Genomic DNA, 19,464 nt, shown 5'->3' with positions numbered 1-19,464 from the left:
TTTCACAATTTCACACTTTTTATGCGCCAGCTGAAGTGCACATAGAAGAATGGATGTATTCAGCTGGTCAAACAGCCTCTGGTAAATCACTAACACCCTGAGTTCTAAGAATAAACAATTTAAAGTTAGGACGCATAATAAAACATGCTGAGAGGATATCCTAGGCTAAATGTCACGTCCTGATTGTTGTGTAACTGCCCGTTGTCTGTTAATGAATAAATCCCCACAGCGTTTATTATTAACTGATGTCATTTTGTAGGTGTTTGTGTGTCGTGGGATTGTTTTCGCCTTCAACTTGGTTATCTTTAACAAAATCAAAATGTAAAACAGACTTGGGATTAAAATATATCTATTTCATTATTCAACATAATTCATTTTCAAGAACATTATTAATAAACCAAACTATATATTTTTATCTACTTTTCTTCCATAAGATGTTTATTAATGTTGTTAGATGTTAATTAATGTTATATTACAATTCTAAAACCCAGTGCTTAAATGAATGTCTAAATAACAGAAACTGCCACATTTGTAGGAATATTAGCTACTTCTATATTTGATCCTTATATACATTACATTCACCGATCAGTAATAACATTATGAGCAGTGAGAGGTGAAGTGAATAACATTGATTATCTCCTCATCATGGCACCTGTTAGTGGGTGGGATATATTAAGCAGCAAGTGAACATTTTGTCCTCAAAGTTGATGTGTTAGAAGCAGGAGAAATGGACAAGCGTAAGGATTTGAGCGAGTTTGACAAGGGCCAAACTGTGATGGCTAGACGACTAGATCAGAGCATCTCCAAAACTGCAGCTCTTGTGGGGTGTTCCCGGTCTGCAGTGGTCAGTATCTATCAAAAGTGGTCCAAGGAAGGAACAGTGGTGAACCGGTGACAGGGTCATGGACAGCCAAGGCTCACTGATGCACGTGGGGAGAGAAGGCTGGCCCGTGTGATCCGATCCAACAGACGAGTTTCTGTTGGTGAAATTGCTGAAGAAGTTCATGCTGGTTCTGATAGAAAGGTGTCAAAATACACAGTGCATCGCAGTTTGTTGTATTTTGGCAGCAAAAGGCTGACCAACACAGTAATAGGTCATAATGTTGTGCCTGATCAGTGTACATGTATATATTGTATTGTATATACACTTAACAGCTGTCAAGAAAGTATAATAGTGGCACTATATAAATTCATATGACTGCTATATGTCACTGTTTTTCCTTTCTGCATCAGATACATCTGTACATTTCAAGGCCAGTTATCTCAGGTCTTCATTACTATTCCCAGTAAGTTGTTGCAGTTGCATCAGATGAGCTGTAACGACAGAATGTTTGATTCATGTAGGACCATGCAACATTACATCACACTGATTTCAGTCTCCACAAGAGGTGTAGATTTCTCTCACCAAATCAATGCATATTTATGAACTTGCATGGTTTTTTTGTGCAGCTGTGAGCGGTTACAAATAATAGTGAGGCATTAAAACCGCATTTTGAGCCATTGTGTATGTGCAGTGTATTGAGACACACACTACTGTAGCCAAGCTCCAGGACTGGCTTGTATGGAGTGATGTAATGTTGCATCACAGGCTGCAATCTCCTGTGGAACTTGCACCTTTTTGTCTACTGGCTTCTCACAGATATCCAGCTCTGATGCATGAATCTACAAACACAGTGCATTGCAATGATGATGTCATGGTGCAGCTCAGGAAACTGAATGCATTTAGTACATGCAGTTTCAAACGTATGCATTTTAGGAGGTGTGCATTAAAACAATGATGTGCATGCAATGATATGTGATTGCATGCATGCGCATATATATATATATATATAGAGAGAGAGAGAGAGAGAGAGAGAGAGAGAGAGTTGTGCAAACGTCTTCTTGTTTGTACACAAATGCACACAAACACAGAGTGCAGTATAAAACAAACCCTTATACACCACGCTAACTTTGTCCCTAATGTCCATTTAGCTGGGACAAACACACAGGTTTTGCCCCAACTTGTCCTGGGTGAAACAAAAGACTACTTGCGGTGTTTTTCCCCTTTCCTGAGCAGACAATGGTTTGTGGGCGCTTCGTGTTACTGGGCAAAGTGGAACGCTCTGAACGTGCGCTTAAAGCTGATTGGCTGAGCTGTCTCCGGGGGGCGTGGAAAGCTACGGTTAGGCGGAGCTATATAAACAGCTTTGTTCTCGTTCATGACATCAGTGTTTGCAGAAGAGTCGCTGCTGCACTGAGGGACGGAGCACTTAACCCCGGCGTCTCTGTTCTTTGTTAGTTTGCGCAGAGTAATTCGCCTAAAATCTGGGATATATCATCAAATACTGCCGAGACATTACCTGCTGGTTTATTACCACAGGATTTCGGTAAGTGTCTGCTTTTGAAATCGAGGTTATTTTGTGCACGAGACAACATCTTGTGTTTCTGTTCAGTGGTTCAGTTTGATTCAGATGCTGTTTCTAACTGTAAGATATTGTAAGCCTGTACTCCTCACTCAAACTGGGTTTAAGAAAATATACTGATATTTTCAGCTTTTGATTAAACTCCTTAAAGGTTTAATTTTCGAGTTTTTTCTTTTCTTTTAATAAGGTGTTTGCTTTCACAAAAAGCTCCCAAGAGTAGAGCCCATTAAAAAAGATGAAGCATCCTGAGGCTGCTTATTTTTTAATACTACATAAAATCTTCTTATAGCACAAATTTGGATTTTTCTATGCAAAAACCATTTTCTGAATTTGCTGTTACTTCAACATTATGCTCATTGTTTGAGTTTTTATGATCCAAGTTGTTAGGAATGCAAGAATCACAGTACTGTTTTGTCCTGTTTTTGCTCACAAAGTTGCTCTCTCTTTCCTTCTCAGGTGTGAAGAACTGAAGCACATTTGATCCTGAAAAGCTGAGATTGAGGGAATCATGCAGAAGACACAGAGTGAAGGTGTTTGGGCTGATGAAGCGCCACAGAGACTGTCCTGGAGCGGCCTGGTGCAGAAACTCAGCAGCAGTAACAGTATAGACTCAGACTCTGAACACAGTGGCACAGACGATGGCTCAGACACTGGTAGGTTCAAAACGAAGCCCTCTTCAGTTTCTAACTTTATTTTTAATGGTGTTCGTTGTGTTCAGTCGTCAGCGTATACTGTAAAGGTTAACATTAGGGTCGAAAAATCTTTTGCACCCTATAGCCTAAAGGTTACAGTGCTTTCCACGAGGCACTGTGATGTGCAAATCAACCCTCTTCACACAGAAGTGTTGAATGTGGTATTCAGAATTGCATGTCATTGCTGTGAGCAACAGTAGGCGAGTGTTCTAAAAACACCCGATATCTGCAGTACGCGTAGAAACCTGCATCATGACGTAATTAGTCTAGATAAAGCATTGCAATATGGGACATGCTCGTTGCTGCGATTTCTTGTTACTCTGTATGCTACAAATCTAATTTCTTTTCAATATCTTCCAGGTTCCGTGTCTCTTCCCGACTTGTCCGCTCTGGATGCTGACGTGTTCTACGACCCGACGGAGGAGAGCCTCTGTAAAGAAGTAGTCCAACAGATTGCTCTTAGCCTGATTGAAGCAAAAGGTTGCACATTGCACTGCTCAAAACTTCTCATTCCCAACAAGCTGCTCGAACACATAGGAATGGAGCTGGTGCAGCTGGCAGCGAGCGAGCCCTGCGGCCTCCGGGGGGCGCTCATTGATCTGTGTGTGCAGGAGGGAGAGAACTTCCACAGCATAGGCCAGATTGCTGCTGACCCCTGTGTCGTCCCCACCTTCCAGCTCACGCTTGTCCTCAGGCCCGAGTCAGGAGGCCTCTGGCCAAAGATCCAGGGCTTGTTTATTACCAAATCCTCATCACCGCCTCTGAGGGCTGCCCTGAAACTCAGCACTGGCTTCCGAGTAATCAAAAGAAAACTGTACAGCTCAGAAGAGCTGCTTATCGAAGAATGTTAAGCAACAAGGACCAAATCTGGACATTTCTGAGGCATTCTGGCTCTGCAAGGTCACCGTTTTAGTGATCCTAGAGCTGTCCTCAACCGAGGACTTCAGACAATACTGTGTATCGATTGGCTTTATATTGACGATATTACCAGATATTGCAGGTCTCACTTTTATCACCAGGGTGTTTATACAAAAAAAAAAGAGCATAGGGTACACAAATGTAATAGCATCCTCATCTTCACTGATTGCTGTATGTACGTTATAGATACTGCATTCATATATTGCACTTCTTTCAGGCAGTTCTCAAACCTGTCTGGTGCTGTTTTGTCGACTGCTTTTGAAATGTTTACCTCACTCTTTATTTTCTGAAAATGACTGTGGCAGCTATTTCATTAACCTGATTTACCTGTGTCATGGAAGAGGTTTTTTGTGTGATTTTTTTTTTTTGTTTTTATCCAGCGAGCACCATTTTTGTGATCCAAGTTTGATCTTTCGGTTAAAATGGACTCTTCGCATCTTAATTGTTTTTAAACACTTATCATGCATATTCACTTGTGCATCATTTATTTATTTGATATTCAAATACTGTTACGTTTTATACGTGCATTAAGGAAACACGGAAAATAAATTATTTTTGAAGAAACCTTTGCATCAGTGACTGCTTCTTTTGTTCCCCACAATGAAATTCAGCCTCCGTGTGCTGCAAAACACATGGTGTTTTGATTTCTGCAGAACGCCTACGCTACAAAAAAGGCTTTTTAAGGGTTCTTTAGAACAAACCATTAACCATCCAGACCTGATAGGAAAGAGTTTTCACTTAGAAAGAAACTCAGAGTTAGAAACCCACCACAACCCCACACACAGTAACAAGAGTTCAGGATTGAACTGAGGAACCAGAAACACTGCAGAGTCGTTAACAATAAAAGATAAAAGCAAAAATAAAACTCGAGATCTGCAGATGCTGGGCCTTTTTTTTTTTTTACCGCAACAGATGTTTATGACCTCTGCTATAAAAATGCACATTTCTAATCCATTAACAGCTCGGTTATACCCATATGAATTTCTGTGAACAAGCTTGAATTCAGGAGGTTTACTCTTCCATAATCACAGTGCTGGAGAATAAGCATTTTTCTTGATTTTTTTTTTTTTTTTTACCTCCTCTATAGTCTGAGGTGGTGGTGGTTAAGGCTCTGGGTTGTTGAGATCGTCGTTCAAGCCCCAGCACCACCAAGCTACCACCAAGCTGCAGAGGTGCTGCATCATGGCTAACCCTGTGCTCTGACCCCCAACCCCCAAAGATTGGATATGAGAAGAAAGGATTTCACTGTGCAGTAATGTATATGTGACAAATAAATAATACTTAAACTTATCTATCTATAAATTTCTAAAAAAGTACAGAGACATTTTACTTCAATGTACCACTAAGCCACTTACTTTTTAGTTTTCACATTTTACTTCAATGTGCAGGGTGGTTAAGGCTTTGGGTTGTTGACCGGAAGATTGGGGGTTCAAGCCCCAGCACCGCCAAGTTGCCACTGTTGGGTCCTTGAGCAAGGCCCTTAACCCTCTCTGCTCCAGAGGTGCTGTATCTTGGCTGACCCTGCACTCTGACCCCCAACTTCCAAGGCTGAAGGAAGAATTTCACTGTGCTGTATTGTGTATGTGACAAATAAAGGCTATTTCTATTTCTATAAACCATCTAGGCATTTTTGTGTTGCGATGCTTTTTAGAAACAGACCATTCGGATTAATCTTAAAGAGAGTAGGAAAACCTCAAACTGTAATTTCCCCCCCATCTGTGAATTTCAGTTTCTGAAGCCTGCCTTAGACAAACAAATTTCAGATTCATGTCTGAACAACGTTAACGACATAACGGTGTTTGAAATGGTGGGTGTGTGTGTTCTTCTGAAATGCTTATTTAATTAGAAAAACACTCCAAAGTCTAAAGCATGAGAGAAAAATATCTAGTACTAAAAGTACATGTACATCAGAAATGTAAATCCAGCAGAGACCGGTATGATCTAGACGTGACTACTGAGGAACGTGAGCCACAGCATGTTTTAGCTTACAGAGCCTGCCAAAATCTGCTATGAGTCAACTACACACACACACACTCTCTGACACACACACTTGCACACACTTCCACTCTGTCACATTCACATTCTTCCCCCTTCCTGAAACACACACAGCCCACCAGTCCCACCCCTGCACACACAATATGACATTTCTTCAGCACAAACACACAAAACACACCAACTTGTACGGCTGAAATGTGGCACATCAGATTTTATTGTTCTGTTATAATCCAGAGGAGAAGCACAGCTACAGATGTTTAGTCAGCATTGCAAAATTTAAAAACATACATAATATCATACTTAAAAAAAAAAGAAAGAAGTCCTGATCCTTAAATAAATACTACAGAGCAGTGTAAAGTCTAGAGATGATAAAAGAGTATTTATTAATGTTCGCTTTATATTAATGCTTATTTCAACTGTGACCTAATCGATAAAATCCTGCATAGCTAAATCTCAAATGTACAATTATATAAATTAATAAATTAATACAAAGTGACTAGATCGTGGTCTATATGGATCCGAATAAAAAATATGCAGAAGTTCCTACGCGGGTTTCAGCCTGATGGGATTTTGAAACGCTTTTCAGATCGATAAAAAGGTAAAAGATCGGATCATTTCTTAACTGAGGTTGTAGTTCAGGTCTGGAAAGGACTGAAGGAAGAGCCTTTCCTTTACAAACCCTTACAAGATGATCCTTCACTAACATACATTTCTCTCTGTCTGTTTCTCACACACACTTTCACATAACACACACACACATAGAAATCTCTCCTTGGCTGAACGTCACCGGTTTGCCACCGCTTTTATGGGAAGATTCAGTGTTATACCTAAAAAAACAAGAGAAATCAAAATGAAATTAGTCATTTAGTTAAATTAGAATGATGCACATAAAGTGTGGTGGTGCTTTCCTTCGTCCTCCGTCTTCTCGCACTGATAAGGGATCAGTTATGGACCTCCTAAGAATTAGGTCACGCTTGGAAAGTCACTAAAGCATTGACGAGGGATTGAAAGAGGACACTGACGGATGAGAAGTCTGCAAACATGGTAATAGTGACGATCCTTCAGTGTTGCTCTGCTGCTGTTTGCTCTCCTTTTTGTCCAATCGTTTCTATTGTGCACTAAAGTACTTTAAGTGCTACGTAAACACCACGCTGCCTTTTGCCGGGCCTGAAATGTACCCCTGTGTCTCATAAACATGCAGTGAAATGTGACCTTTTGTCTCACAGATGTTCCACAACATTAAAGACAACTATAAAAGGGTTAGGCATTCATCACGAAATTTAAACTTTGGAACCATGGTGTGGTATAAGAGGAATAAAACACTTTGTGCCGTGTTGCTGTTAGGAAATAATCAGCTCTCGGGTGACAATGCTTTGCGTCGAGCCCTCGTGTCCTGTTGTATTTTCTACTTAATGCACCGTTTGAGAAATTGAATTTCAGCAGTATCTCACTAAAAATCTTAATTAGTGAGTAACCTATAAAGATAAGATGTGATGATGTATTTGTGCTACAACAGGGGAATTTGTGTAACTTTGTTATTAACTTATTCAGGAAAAAAAAAGAACGGATTAACTCAAATACGATAGGTTACATAAATCCATCAAAACTTAATGTAGAAACGAATACACAGTTTGTCAATCTGTAGGAGCTAATAACAACTGTACACCGACCAGGCATAACATTATGACCACCTGCCAACACAATATTGTGTTGGTCCCCCTTTTGCTGTCAAAACCCGTCATGCACTGTGTATTGTGACACCTTTCTATCAGAACCTTCAGCAGTTTGAGCAACAGTAGCTCGTCTGGTGGATCGGATCACACGGGCCAGCCTTTGCTCCCCACATGCATCAGTGAGCCTTGGCCGTCCATGACCTGGTCACGGGTTAACCACTGATCCTTCCTTGGACCACTTTTGATACTGACCACTGCAGACCGGGAACACCCCACAGGAGCTGTAGTTCTGGAGATGCTCTGATCCAGTGGTCTAACCATCACAATTTTGCCCTTGTCAAACTCGCTCAAATCCTTACGCTTGTCCATTTTTCCTGCTTCTAACACATCAACTCTAAGGACAAAATGTTCACTTGCCGCCTAATATATCCCACCCACTAACAGGTACCATGATGAGGAGATCATCAGTGTTATTCACTTCACCTCTCACTGCTCATAAATGTTATGCCTGTTTGGTGCGTGTCCCATTTTCCGCACCTGGATAGTAAGGATTGAAGAATTAGTGCCGTGCAGTCACACTTGGATTAGGGCTGTTTGGTTTAGGTTATGTGATTTGGGTTGGTTGAAACATTACCTAGACAATCAGCATCACAAATCTGTCGTCCTCACCTGTCCGGATCACGCTGGTTTAGCGGTGGCTTTAACTCTGAACCTCGGCCAGTCTGGAGCAGCTGGGCGTGCTCATTCTCTGAGCTCTCTGATATAGGTCACTGTCACCGAAATAGCGTGCACGGTACAGCAAACCCTCCTCTGTGAACACAAAAACATGGGTATGATATTCAATCTGCACACTGACTTTTCTTTTGCCAACAGATCAAGTTGTCATGGCCACTTCTCTTCCTCAAAATAACATCCATATGTGGGCAAAAAAAAAAAAAACCCACTAACACAAAGAAACACAAACCCCTAGTGATGAAGCAGAGCTGATAAGCAGCTTCTCTCAGTACACTTTTCAGTTTCGAAACTATAATAAACATTTTGATAAAGGGTTTAAAAAAAGGGAAGCCAGCAGCTCTTTCTACAGAATAGTCTGATGTCCGACAATGAGCGTGAAACAGATGATCTGGTCCTGGACCAGACCTGGTCTAACCGGCCTAAAGCAACTCTGATGAATCATGATACAATATGACGCGCCTACTTGTGGAGAAATTACCAAAAAACCTAAACGCCACAATCAGAGGAAACGTGTTGTGGTTTTGTGGCTTTGTCTGGAGGCCGAATAGGGACAGCTGAGCGAGAAGTGCTGAGTCAGATAACCGAGTTAAATTCACACACAATTCACTGGACCTCCAAGTCATTTAGAAATGAAATGTGACCTGCAAGACCGGATCAAATATACGCAAGAGTTGGACTTGAGTCACATCTGTGCTGACGTCTTCTTCCTTGCATGCGGGATTCACCAGCGATTACTGAAAATGAATGAATAAATACCCTATATCTATATAAAACTCTATTTTTTGTCAATCTGCAACAACATGAGAACTTGACTGTTTTACAATATGGTGTAGTGTACTGGGATTTATATTAAAGTCAAGTGCACACACAGCAGGCACGATAACTGCTGTGTCCTAAATGACATACTACACACTATGCATTCTACTGTCTAGTGTATGAATGTTAGAAGGGTAGTACTGTACCTAATGGTACACTAACGTTTTTTACTAGCCGGAAGAATAAGCCAGCAAATGATAGAAATGTCATGTGCTTCCATGGGCTAATTTAAAAGACATTTATAAGATGTCTTGTCCACCGGACTGTCGTCGGGAACAATTAGGTTTTAGATTAGCCGATGCAAATCTATATCACCTTGCTGGTTTTACATTCATTCAAATAGATTGTTAACAAATGTAATGCAAAGTACAAGGTTATTTTAATAGTCACAAGGGGATGGTGAAGTTAAACAATCGCAGGCACTTTGACTGGTTTGGAAAAATAGTAATGGGTCATTGGGAGTGAAAGAGCTTTATTTGATCTAGTTGTCCGTTTTTGCTGCATACACTTGCAGTATTAAGTGCTATTTTATGTGACTTGGAGTGGATTAAGGGATGAACCTGCTATAATCAGGACTATACCTAAGATTTTAGATGTGGGGATCTTGTCTCCTTTCATCCATTAATCCTACACAGACTAATGTATATCCCAAGGGATTCGGAGCACAAGGCAGGGGGGGGGTTGTAATCAGTCTACAACACACGTCTGTGGACTGATGGAGGAAATTGGATAAAAGCCCACAGAGAACACACACACCCCCAGGGGTGTAGGTAAACATACTAACCACATAGGGATTTTATTCTAAATTTTATGGTGAATTTTGTATTTTACTGTATATAGTCAGCATATTCTACCCATTGCTTTATTAGTCCACATTTCCTGTTGCTTATTTTAAAGGACGTGTCCTAGACGTGACTGAGAAACTCGCATCCTGTGGCAGGTTTAATCAAGAAAAACCTGGCAACCTTAGAAGTGTTAAAGGTGACTGAAACCGACAGACGACTTCACATAACTATGGAGATAAACCTTGTAAATTACTCTAAACTCCAGCTCTCTCTAGAGAAACAGGAGCGAGGCTGATCCATCTATCTTCTAATGCATTGAACTAAACTTTTAAGCTGACAGCATTTAACAGGGATCAAGCCACAGCTACAGATTAGCAGGTTATGCAAGTAAGAGACCAAAGTTCTAACCAGAAACTGGGAGAAGCAAATTTATTAATCAGATGTACGAATGTGTATTGAGGAATGGAGTGAAGATTGAATGTGTTCGTGGGAAGAGCGTACTGTGTTGTTTCTCCTTCCAGCAGTTGTTTCGAAGGGCGGAGATGTAATCGTCCTCTACGTTGCGCTCCACCTGCCTCAGGTTCACGCCGCTGTACTCCTGACTGAAGCGCTCGCTCACGTAGTACGGCACACGCAGGGTCTCGGTCAGCCGCTTCTGTGTGTGACCTGCAGAACTGGAACCCAAAATAGCATGTGATTTAAACTGAGCTTGTGTACAGCTACAGCTGAGGTGTGGAGCAATCCTCGCTTTATAGGTGACTGTATCCAGATCTAGGAATACTCTAGCAGTATATAAAAAAAAAAAAAAAGTCAGCGGCCTTTTAATTATCCGTTCATCAGCTCAACTCAAATCAGGGAGCAGAAGAGAAAAGGAGATACAGGAGATGAAATCTCTGAAACACTTCTCTTTCAACACAAATTGCATGTGATCGACAGTCAGGGTCAAAGGGACAAGCGAAGAGAACGTGTTCTCAGATTATACAGCCCACTCTGCTGAGGGGTTTTATCTGTCATAACCATGATCATCACTCAGGGACGGCCTGATTGAGGAGGATCACGGGATGAGACTGCTAGTGAGGACCCAGATTAGCATGTGAACAGCATGCATATACCCAGGATCTGGCTTATAACAGTATTTGATTTGATTTTTTTTAAAGAAATAACCAAGAGTTTTCCCTTATGAATGGAGACATGGGATATCCTGCCTTTCCAAAAAACGTAAGGATTGAAATCATTCTCATGACTGTATCAGGAAGCGGTCACAAGGTTGAGATCAACATGCAATGACATGAGTAACACCAGATGCGTTAACACGAGATCATCATGAGCGAGAGAGATGACCCCATGTGTGTTTACAAAGAATCATGTACAGGATGTTTTGTAAATAAAGTCCATTTGACACCAACAGGTGTCAATTTGCCCTACATGTAGAGACTCTCTCTCTCTATTTATCTATCTCTCTCTATATATATTTATATATAGTGTATTATTATTATTATTATTTGTTCTGTAGGTGGATTAAAACATATCTAAAAATAATACAGGTGCCTACAATAACAACACTTCCTTCTTTAGAAAGGTCATAAAGATTTATATTTGTACAATTATTTAGCTGTGTGTGTGTGTGTGTGTGTGTGTGCGCGTGCAAAAAATACTTTGCATAGTCTGCATTCAACATGTACAGAACAGTCTAGTAAGTCACACAGACTGCATGGCCAAGAATTATGTCAGAGCAGCAGAAATGGTCGTGTCAGCAGGAACAGGCTGGTCGCTCCATGAATATGATAATCTATTGATTACCAGGCTACTCAGTGATGGCCTCACCACGCAACAGCTGGATTATCCAATAGTACTACACGGCCATCACGTCCTCACAGGTCTTGCCATACCTCCAATGAGTGAACAGTCTGGATCAATAAGTCTTTAACTCAAGACCAATCCTTTATACCCTTCACTGAGAGAGTTAGGGAAGGCTCACTTTGTTCATCATTACTGTTATTAATATTAATCATAATCATCATTTTTGAAATGAACTTAGTAATACACAAGCATAGACTGAACCTAAAGAACCCAAGCTGATACAGAATAGGTTTTCTTTCAGGTTTGTCAAAAATAATGAACTCTTTGCGATAAACTTTCTACAATGTTATTTCATTTAGCTTCAAAGTCTCCCATAGATGATCAAAAGGTGTTAGGTGCATTAACATGAAGTGGGTCTTGTGTGTTAAATAACCCTTTTGCCCCAGACTGTAGGTGCAAGTCTGAGTCACTGACTACCTACTGCATATATGTGTGTATGTGGCTGAAAGTAGGTGAGACAGTTAGAGTGTGTGTGGTTGTCAACGTAGACAGTTGAACAAAATAAATGCCAAAGTGGAGGGTTTGGTGTCTATGCATTTAATATGCAAGACAGATCTATACATTATAATCAAACCCTTAGGCTAAAGATACGTGTGTGTGTGTGTGTGTGTGTGTGTGTGTGTACTTACGGTCTGTAGTTGAGGCTGTAGGGCGGTTCAGTCACCATCATCTGGCTGAGTGTGGACACAATAACAAGGATGATGATGGGCATGAGCTGGACGAAGAGCGCCAAGCCACCCTGTAGCACAACACACACACACACTGACTTTGGGGAGCCTTCAATATATTTAATTTTCCATAGTGACATGACCCAAAGCCTAGTCTAACCATTACGCTGGACGAAACTAAACTTAAACTAAAATAACACCAAATGCAGAAATACGAGTCAAGCGTTAAATTCATTAACTTTAACAGTACAAAAAAGAAATCACATTCCTATGTAAGGTTCAACAAGATAGCCAGCAAAATGGCACACACAACCTTAATATAACCTTTAAAGAATGAAAGGCAAGAAGTGTGTCTAACATGGTGAATTATCTGACAAAACCTGTGTTATGAGCCAACATGACTCTACTGAAGTCCAGTATCAGCTCACTGCTGCTCTCTACTGTTTAACACATGCAAAACCTTCTCTCTACATCCTGCTACCATAATATCCCTAAACAATACCATCAAGAGCTGAACAGCAAAAACTAAAGCTATGCACTACAAGAATTAGCACCAATGCGTTGGATGCTTGACACAAAATCTGCTGAGATTCCGATTGTAAAAAATCCAGTCTCTTCTGAAGACACCTGACCATCACAGCCAGATAAACAACAGTAAAGAATGTCTTTGTATTTAAGTCTTTAAATGTCTAAGTTTTTCTTTAACTGGAATCAAGAGGCCCAAATCTGTCCCAGCTAGACAGTACTCATGTGCACAAATTGAGATGAAGACATGGGGGTTGCCAAAGACTGAGGTACTTTGTTTTCATAGTACTTCAGTGTCCTGCTCAGAGCCCTGACCTCAACCCCACTGAAGATCTTTGGGATGAACTGAAACACTGACTGAACCCCAGATCTCCTCGCCTGGCATCAGGTGCCTAATCTCACTAAATCTCTTGTGGCTAAATCCTCACAGCCGCTCTCCAACCTCTAGTGAAAAGCCGTCTCAGAAGAGTGGAGGTTATTATAACAGCAAACGGATTTCATCTGGAATGAGATGTTCATGACGTGTTGGTCAAATGTCCACAAACTTTTGGCCGTATCATGTGGCCTTAAGAAAAGTTTATTCAGTCATTCATTATTTTATTAGTCTGCGTGAGCTATTTGAGGGCACTTTTACTTACACCTCTTTCTTCCCGTCTTGCGCCATGCCGCTGGCTGAAGTGCATTCTGCCGTTGCTGTACATGTGAACATTACCTGTGAACACGACATGACAAACAGTTACTTGAAAAATCATATCACTTACTAAAATAGTAATGTCTTAAATACACACTAAGAACACGAGTAGACTCAAATAGCTTGAACAAGAGCTATTAAATCCTTTCAGGGGATGTGCATGGCTACAAACACCTGAATATTCATAATCAGATACCAGTATTCAAAATATTCAAATCACTGTTCAGCTTTCTATTACGCCTCATGCTAACACTAGGTCATGGAGGAGATTGAGACGAAAAAGAAAAGTCGCATCTGGAAAGGCAGAAAGCAAAAGTGAGCAAAAGGGTGTGTCTAACTGTGCAGTGTAACAGAGCGAACAAACTTACTAGAGGGAAATCCTCCTCCGAAGAACATGTTAAATAGATCCTCTGGGGAGATATCAGGCTGGAAGTCTCGCTGGGAGTGTCTTCGTCTGCCAGCGCAGCTCTTCACCTCTCCGTACTGATCATAGTGACGCCTCTTCTCCGGGTTCGACAACACGGCGTACGCGTTCCCGATAGCTGCAGGACACAAAAGTGTTAGCATACAAACACAAGAACATCTGGACTAATGTATACAAAGACGTGTACCACTTCCGGCTGGAGAGCTGTTAAAAAAATATGTTACATAGTCTGATAAATAATGGTGTATATCAGATTGTCGAGAGAAAATTATGAAAGTAAATAATTAAAACATCACTCTCACCTTTAAAAGCTTCAGTAGCCCCAGGTGCGTGGTTCTTATCGGGGTGAAACTTCAGCGCCAGTTTCCTATACGACTTTTTAAGGTCCTCGTCTGATGCATCTTTCTGCACCCCGAGAATCTCATAGTAGTTTTTGCATTGTTTTATTCTACCGGAAACACAGAACAACACTGATGTGAGGGCAAGGAGGGCAAGGAGGGCATGGAGGGCAAGGGCAGTGGTGGCTCAAGTGGTTAAGGCTCTGGGTTGTTGCCTGGAAGATTGGGGGTTCATGCCCCAGAACCGACGAGTTGCCACCTTGAGCAAGACCCTCTCTGCTCCAGGGGCGCTGTATCATGGCTGACCCTGCGCTCTGACCCCAACCTCCAAGGATGGGATATGTGAAGAAAGAATTTCACTGTGCTGTAATGTATATGTGACAAATAAAGGCTATTTCTTTCTTTCTTTAAAGTATCTGTATGCATCATCTGTGTGAATTGGGCACTAAGTGACCTTAATAGCACATTTACAGACATCTAGAATGAACTGATTCTGAGGAAACTAGCTGAAATAAAAGATTAACCCTCTTTAACTCGGGCCAGAAAAAATGGAATTTGCGCCTGTTATTTTTTTTTGTCCATTACAGCTCTCAAAGTCTTTGTCATGGCTTTAAGAATTTATAGTTTTTCCATAAGTATTGCTATTTTAACCAGGTCTAACTTATCATAGGAATGTTCCAAAAACATATATATTTTTCTCCACATAAATGCTTTATCTTTAAAGTAAATGGTGATATCAAACCTATTTCTGCTCTCCGAGATGCCCCAAGTGCTTGTTTAGGAGCAGTGTTGTCTTTAACCACTAAAATTCTGTGGCGATAAAACAATTCATTCGTTTATACTGAATGAAAGTCGATTTCCAGTCCGTCAGCAGAACTGACCGGTGGTGTACTGGTCATAAGGGTTAAGCAGAAGTCATGATCTAAATGCAGCTCACAGTCTGGTTTTGCGTTTATTACGATACGACTTTTCTTGCGTGTTATGCGAGTTTACAGCAAAGCTTCAGCAGAAATATTTCCTTTTATAGCCATTTGAGGAAGCTACTCCTACTCATTATGTGCCTTGTGGCCTAACATGACTGGCTGATTCAGCTTGCATAATAATAGAGGTTACTAAGTGAGTGTATGGTGGTTAACCTGATTCCTAAAGGGCTATGCAAAGGCTGAGTGGATCTCATGCAGGTAGAAGGATTCTTATCTTTTTATTTCATTCTGTTTTATCGAAACATCAACAACAACAAACACACAAAGCTGCAGCATAAATACAAGGAAACCCTACAGGTCACAGCTTCAGTTTGGAGCAAAATGCATGCAGAATTACAGAGGGTGTGTCTGACAGGTGGAAATTTCAATGACACAGTTCAATTCCTTTACCTTTTTACAGCATCTGCTTGTTCTGTAGTGTATGCTTTGGCGGATTCAGATCTCTTCTCCTCTGCAGCACTATGGTTATTAGCACTGGACTGGTTTTCCTCAGGACCCATGTTGTCTCCTTCTGAACTGGATGCATGGCCATTCTGCTGCAGAGACTCCAACAATGCTGCAAACAACAAAAGCAAAAGAAAGTGAATGCTATCAGTCAATTACCAAAACGACTATTAAAAGCTGGTCTCAGAGAGGGAGAGAAAGAGAAAGAAAAAAGAAAACCTAGCTGGAAACAGCGGAAATAAGCTAAAGCTGTAAAAGCAAGAATATCATAGCATGATAATTCATATACGCATACATCATATATCCATACACAATATCAGGATACACTATATTGCCAAAAGTTTTGGGACACCCCTCCAAATCATTGAATTCAGTGTTGTTTTTCAGGCGTTGGGCTCGGCCCCTTAGTTCCAGTGAAATGAACTCTTAATGCTTCAGTATACCAAGACATTTTGGACGAGTCCATGCTCCCAGCTTTGTGGGAACAGTTTGGGGATGACCCCTTCCTGTTCCAACATGACTGCACACCAGTGCACAAAGCAAGGTCCATAAAGACATGGATGAGTGAGTTTGGTGTGGAGGGACTTCACCGGCCTGTACAGAGTCCTGACCTTAACCTGATAGAACACCTTTGGGATGAATTAGAGTGGAGACTGTGAGCCATTCCAAAACTGGGTCATCTGCCTTTACATGCACATGAATGTAATATGGAGTTGTCCTGCCCTTTACAGCTATAACAGCTCTTCTGGGAAGGCTTTCCACAAGGTTTAGGAGTGTGTTTATGGGAATTTTTGACCATTCCTCTAGAAGCACATTTGTGAGGTCAGGCACCGATGTTGGACGAGAAGGTCTGGCCTGCTCTAATCCATCCCAAAGGTGTTCTATCAAGTTGAGGTCAGGACTGAAGATCCCCCACACCAAACTCTCATCCATGTCTTTATGGACCTTGCTTTGTGCAACAACACCTGAATTCAATGATATGGAGGGGTGTCCCAAAACTTTTGGCAATATAGTGTATATCATTTTGCTGAGGTTTTGTTTGCAGAAAAGTTTGGCCAGCATTTATAAAAACATACCAAAATGAAAATAATGAAATTATTTGTGCAGACTATTGGTCACAATGGGGCACTGACACCTGAAGATCAATACATCAATACTTACTAATTGCACATCATGACAGATCAAATGCCCAGTCCTAGCTTTTATTCCAGTGCCAGCTCTTTAATTAGACTATTATAATTAGAATAAGCCAATAATTCAGAAACTAGACAAATCTAGTTCTCAGCACAGTAAACTGAGGTGTGCAAGAGATTTCAATATTAGGCTCGTCTGCATTACATTACACACAACAGCAGGGCATTTATTCTACTTCAACTGCTACCTAAGAATCTAAAGGGCAAACTTTGAAGAGAGGATTCTCAGTCGCAGTGTATAGGATTATTCCAAACTGGTGGACAAGACTGAAAAAATGTTCAATCTTCCTCCCTCTTACTGTGTGTGTTTGTGTTAAATCTGCTGCAGCTCAGCACAGGTGAATGATCTGTCTGGTTTAAAATAACTTAATCAAAATCAATATGAATATTAAACAGGTGACTTGAAACAGCACTGTTAAAGTAATGCTGTGGTACAGTGTGAAGTACTTTGATACACACACTCTCACAACACACACACACTCTCTCTCTCTCGACACACACACACACACACTTCAACTGTGCCCAAGAACCTGAAAAGATTGTTGGGACTTGCACACTCTCTTCACACACACACACACACACACACACACACACACACACACTCTCTCTCTCTCTCTCTCTCTTCACACACACTTCAACTGTGCCCAAGAACCTGAAGGGATTGCTGGGATTCACACACACTCACACTCTCTCTCTTTACATACACACACACACATTATGAGCTCTTAATTTAGGGTGAGGGGATCACAAGGCTGCTGTTAAAAGAAAAGATACAATAATTAATCATATAAAAGCACCACTCCTCTTTAATTCCTACTGGATTATGTCCATAGTGTAACATTACATACTCCATTTATCCATGAAGCTGCTTTGATGATCTTGATGAACATCATTACACAACAACTGTGATCAGAATATATGACAAGACACTTGTTTAACAACAGAACAATTCAAAAAGATATCTACTTTGTTCTAGTCCAGAAACATGGACGTCAGAGTGGAATGACAGATACCCATCATCACTCCTGACGAAAACATCTATAATCACACAGGTTTTTACAATTTCACAGACTTTCCTCGTGTATTTGTGGCATAGAATGACCACGACACTGATCTGACACTAAATCCACACCTCCAAACCGATCCTAAATATAGAAACAGACAGCAACAACACGTCGAGGCGTACTTCTAAGACTCTTGGGTGATAACACGTATATTTTAATACATGGTAAAGGCGATCTTATTAGAACTGAAAGATTAGACTGGAGCTAATCGAGCGTGGGAAACTAGCTAGTCGGCTAACCACTGCTTACCTTCTGCCCTGTCCGTCGGAAACAATCTCTGGGCTTTTTCTAAAAAGCGTATCGCTTTGTCAACCTCGTTACTCTTTATAGCGTTGACTGCGATATCAATGCACCGTTTCGCTTCGTCCTTGTTTACTTCCATTACGATCTGTTTACAGTGTGAGTATTCAAATTTGCGCTAAATAAATAAACACTTAGCATAGCGCTAGGCGGCGCCTTTTGATGACGCTTGCCGTGGCGCATACTGACGCGTTCTCTCTGTGTGAGCCGAAAAGATTTAATGTTATATATTCCCCTAACCTGTTGTCCTTTTCCAGGTGAATAAAGTAAATGATTGATGGTTTTGTGTGATCTTTGCAATAATGACAATACAAAACAACACTTTTATAGGCACAGGACTAAGAAAATATTCTTTTTGTGACACATTTTGATGTTCTGGCTCTGGTTGGCTCTCATGTCCTCCATGTCATGGGGCTGGATTTCAGTAATGAGTTTCTTTATTTATTGCAAATTAAGGAATTTGCCGTATTTTTTTTTTAGAAATGTTTTGAAGATAGTTTTTAATAAAAGTCCCCTTGCCATGCCGAAAAAAGTAACTTGTGATGGGGGGAAAGAAGCTGTAGATGCAGTGTTTAAAGGTTTCATAAAGAAAACATTGAGTTTAGGTGATATGAGAAAAAAACTGAGTGAGATTTATCTTTTAATTTTTTAATTCATAAAAAAAGGTATTCATATATGGTTTTTCTTAGAGAAAAATGGAAACTCTCTTAATCATGCTGTTCAACCATGTCATGCAATTAGCCAGAGTGCAGTGCAGCTGTTTACCCAGGGTGTGTCCGACCTCACACACAGTTTTCTTGGGATAGACTCCACGTCCATTATGACCCTGACCAGGATAAAGTGCTTCTTGAAGATGAATGGATAAATTAGGGCTTTTCAGCACTAAGTGCTGCCACTGCTGGGCCTCTGAGCAAGGCCCTTAATCCACATTTGCTGAGTTGAATTAAAATGAGAGAAA

General features: G+C 40.8%; 2 protein-coding genes across 3 annotated transcripts; one reads left to right on the top strand and one right to left on the bottom strand.

Moving 5' to 3' along the window:
* Window positions 1-2,188: 2,188 nt before the first annotated feature.
* On the top strand, window positions 2,189-4,576 carry ddit4 (DNA-damage-inducible transcript 4). The gene is made up of 3 exons (XM_058407136.1): window positions 2,189-2,366; window positions 2,859-3,055; window positions 3,455-4,576. The coding sequence occupies exons 2-3, from the start codon at window positions 2,911-2,913 to the stop codon at window positions 3,943-3,945; spliced, it is 636 nt and encodes a 211-aa protein (XP_058263119.1). The 5' UTR covers window positions 2,189-2,366; window positions 2,859-2,910; the 3' UTR covers window positions 3,946-4,576.
* Window positions 4,577-6,183: 1,607 nt separating this feature from the next.
* Window positions 6,184-18,679, bottom strand: dnajb12b (DnaJ heat shock protein family (Hsp40) member B12b). 2 transcript variants are annotated; one of them, XR_009206413.1, is made up of 9 exons: window positions 18,456-18,679; window positions 15,896-16,061; window positions 14,487-14,632; window positions 14,129-14,302; window positions 13,708-13,781; window positions 12,506-12,615; window positions 10,518-10,690; window positions 8,315-8,490; window positions 6,184-6,834 (listed from the first exon to the last, which is right to left on the bottom strand). XR_009206413.1 is itself a non-coding variant. In XM_058407091.1 (9 exons), the coding sequence occupies exons 1-8, from the start codon at window positions 18,586-18,588 to the stop codon at window positions 8,381-8,383; spliced, it is 1,086 nt and encodes a 361-aa protein (XP_058263074.1). In that variant the 5' UTR covers window positions 18,589-18,679; the 3' UTR covers window positions 6,185-6,834; window positions 8,350-8,380. The 2 variants fall into 2 exon arrangements, 1 of the variants encoding a protein (XP_058263074.1); XM_058407091.1 differs by having other exon boundaries at window positions 6,185-6,834; window positions 8,350-8,490.
* Between the last annotated feature and the right edge of the window lie 785 nt (window positions 18,680-19,464).

The sequence above is a fragment of the Hemibagrus wyckioides genome, linkage group LG13 (genome assembly GCF_019097595.1).
Source record: "Hemibagrus wyckioides isolate EC202008001 linkage group LG13, SWU_Hwy_1.0, whole genome shotgun sequence".
NCBI classification, from domain to species: Eukaryota; Metazoa; Chordata; class Actinopteri; order Siluriformes; family Bagridae; genus Hemibagrus; species Hemibagrus wyckioides.
This window is presented reverse-complemented; position numbering and strand designations above follow the sequence as displayed.